General features: G+C 46.0%; 1 protein-coding gene across 1 annotated transcript in view; it reads left to right on the plus strand.

Annotated features, from left to right (window-relative positions):
* LOC113821730 (monoglyceride lipase) overlaps positions 1-2500 on the plus strand; it is a 115584-nt gene that overhangs the window by 56429 nt on the left and 56655 nt on the right. The window contains exon 2 of the mRNA XM_070133319.1: positions 2248-2354. Within this exon, the coding sequence (XP_069989420.1) occupies positions 2248-2354 (107 nt within the window). The remainder of the gene's footprint in view (positions 1-2247; positions 2355-2500) is intronic.

A 2500-nucleotide genomic window follows, 5' to 3' on the forward strand; every position in this document is an offset into this window, starting at 1 on the left:
AGAGAAAGAGAGAGATGGGGGGAGTGAAAAGGGAGAGAGAGAGAGAGAGAGAGAGAGAGAGAGAGAGAGAGAGAGAGAGAGAGAGAGAGAGAGAGAGAGAGAGAGAGAGGAGGAGGGAGCGAAAAGAGAGAGAGAAAAAAAAACAGGAAAATAACAGATCTTGAGAGAAAAGGGGGAGCGAATGGTGACATAAAGCCGAGAATGGAGCGAAACGGAGGCGATGGAGAGGAGTCGGCAGTGCGGCAGAATTCTCGCGGCAAGACAGTGCGATGCCCGACCTCGATGATTTCTCTCGGCGCATGGCGGGCGTAGGACTCTTTAAGGTCGGGATTCGCGATGATTTAGGGTGGGCTATCGACCTTAAGAGCCGTTTAGAAGGATGGAGGGTATTTTTTTTTTTTTGGTAAGTTTCTCTCTCTCTCTCTCTCTCTCTCTCTCTCTCTCTCTCTCTCTCTCTCTCTCTCTCTCTCTCTCTCTCTCCCTCTCTCTCTCTCTCTCTCTCTCTCTCTCCCTCCCTCTCCCTCTCTTTCTCTCTGTCTCTCTCTTTTCTCTCTCTCTCTCTTCCTCCCTCCCTCCCTCCCTCCTCTCTCCCCCTCCCCCTCTTGCTCTCTCTCTCTCACTCTCTCACTCACTCTCTCTTCCCTCCCTCCTCCTCTCTCTCTCCCTCCCCCTCTCGCGCTCTCTCTCACTCACCACTCACTCACTCACCACCACCACCACTCACCACTCACCACTCACTCTCTCTCTCTCTCTCTCTCTCTCTCTCTCTCTCTCTCTCTCTCTCTGTCTCCTCCCTCCCTCCCTCCCTCTCTCTCATCTCTCTCCCTCCCTCCCTCTCATCTCCCTCCCTCCTCTCCCCCCTCCCTCCCTCCCCTCATCTCTTTCTCTCTGTCAAGTTGAAAGCCAAGAACCATAATGGAATCAAACTAATGATTCGGAAACTCAGCTGTGGGCATTGTTGCGTGCGGTATGGATGGCTCGCGTCCGTCTCCTTCTTTTTCTCTTTCTTATTTTTTTTCTCATCCTCCTCGTCCGTCTTCTTTTTCTCTTTCTTATTTTCCTCCTCCTCGTCCGTCTTTTTCTTTTTCTCTTTCTTATTTTCCTCCACCTCCTCGTCCGTCTTCTTCTCCTTTTTTTTCTATCTTCTCATCCTCCTCCTCGTCCGTCTTCTTCTTCTCATCCTCCTCCTGGTCCGTCTTCTTCTTTTTCTGCTTCTTCATCTTCTCCTTTTTTTGTTTCTCATCCTCCTCCTCGTCCGTCTTCTTCTTTTTCTCTTTCTTATTTTCCTCCTCCTCCTCCTCGTCCGTCTTCTTTTTCTCTTTCTTCTTCCTCTCCTCCTCGTCTGTCTTCTTCTCCTTCTTTTTCTTTCTTCTCATCCTCCTCCTCGTCCGTCTTCTTCTTCAATATCTCCTTCTTCTCCTTCTCCTCCTGGTCCCGCCTCTACTTCTTCTTCTCCTTCTCTTTCTTTTCTTCTTCTTCTTTGTCTTCTTCTCCTTATTTTTTTTCTTCTTCTTTTTCTCGTTATCTTTCTTCTTCCTCTCCATTTTTCTTCTTCTTCCTCTTCTTCTTTTGGTGATCCACTTCTCTTATTATTTTTCTCTCTCTTCCTTATTTCATTTCTCTCTTTCTGTGGTTCGATCTCTTTCTCGTTCTTTGTCTGTTTGTTTGTCTCTGTCTCTCTCAGTTTGACATTCAGTCGGCCTGTCTCTTTTCTCTCTTTTTCTCTATATCTCTTTCTCTCAGTATTTCAGTTTCTTTACACACACACACACACACACACACACACACACACACACACACACACACACACACACACACACACACACACACACACACACACACACACACATATGCATATACATATACATATACATATATGTATATATGTATGTGTATATATGTATAAATGTTTGTATATATATATATATATATATATATATATATATATATATATATATATATATATATATATATATATATATATGTGTGTGTGTGTGTGTGTGTGTGTGTGTGTGCGCGTAAGCCTTACTCTTCCAATCTCCCACCATTAATTATCAGTTGCTTGAGCACTTTAGCTCAATCCTTTCCTTATTTCCCTCCCCCACCCCTTACCCCTCAACCCCCCCTCCCCCTCCCCCTACCACCCCTCTCCCCCTACCACCCCTCTCCTCCCCCTACCCCGCCCGCCCCACCCCCCCACCACCTCGCAATTAACGCGGCTCGTCCTCCTCCTCCTCCTTCTTGCAGAGGCCTGGTGTTCATCTGCCATGGCTTCGGGGAGCATCTGCAGTGGTACGAGGACCTGGCTCTTCGCCTTACCGCCACGGGGCTCCTCGCCTTCGGACACGACCACAGTAAGTTCTCCTTTGAAGTCTGTTGCTCTGTTACTAGGCTACATTTTTTTTTAAATATTTTATTGTATTATATTTTATTATATTATATTCTACATATTTTATTCGTGTGTATTGTTTCAACTGTTTTTGGGATACGATTTTTTAAA

The sequence above is a fragment of the Penaeus vannamei genome, chromosome 18 (genome assembly GCF_042767895.1).
Source record: "Penaeus vannamei isolate JL-2024 chromosome 18, ASM4276789v1, whole genome shotgun sequence".
Taxonomy (NCBI): Eukaryota; Metazoa; Arthropoda; class Malacostraca; order Decapoda; family Penaeidae; genus Penaeus; species Penaeus vannamei.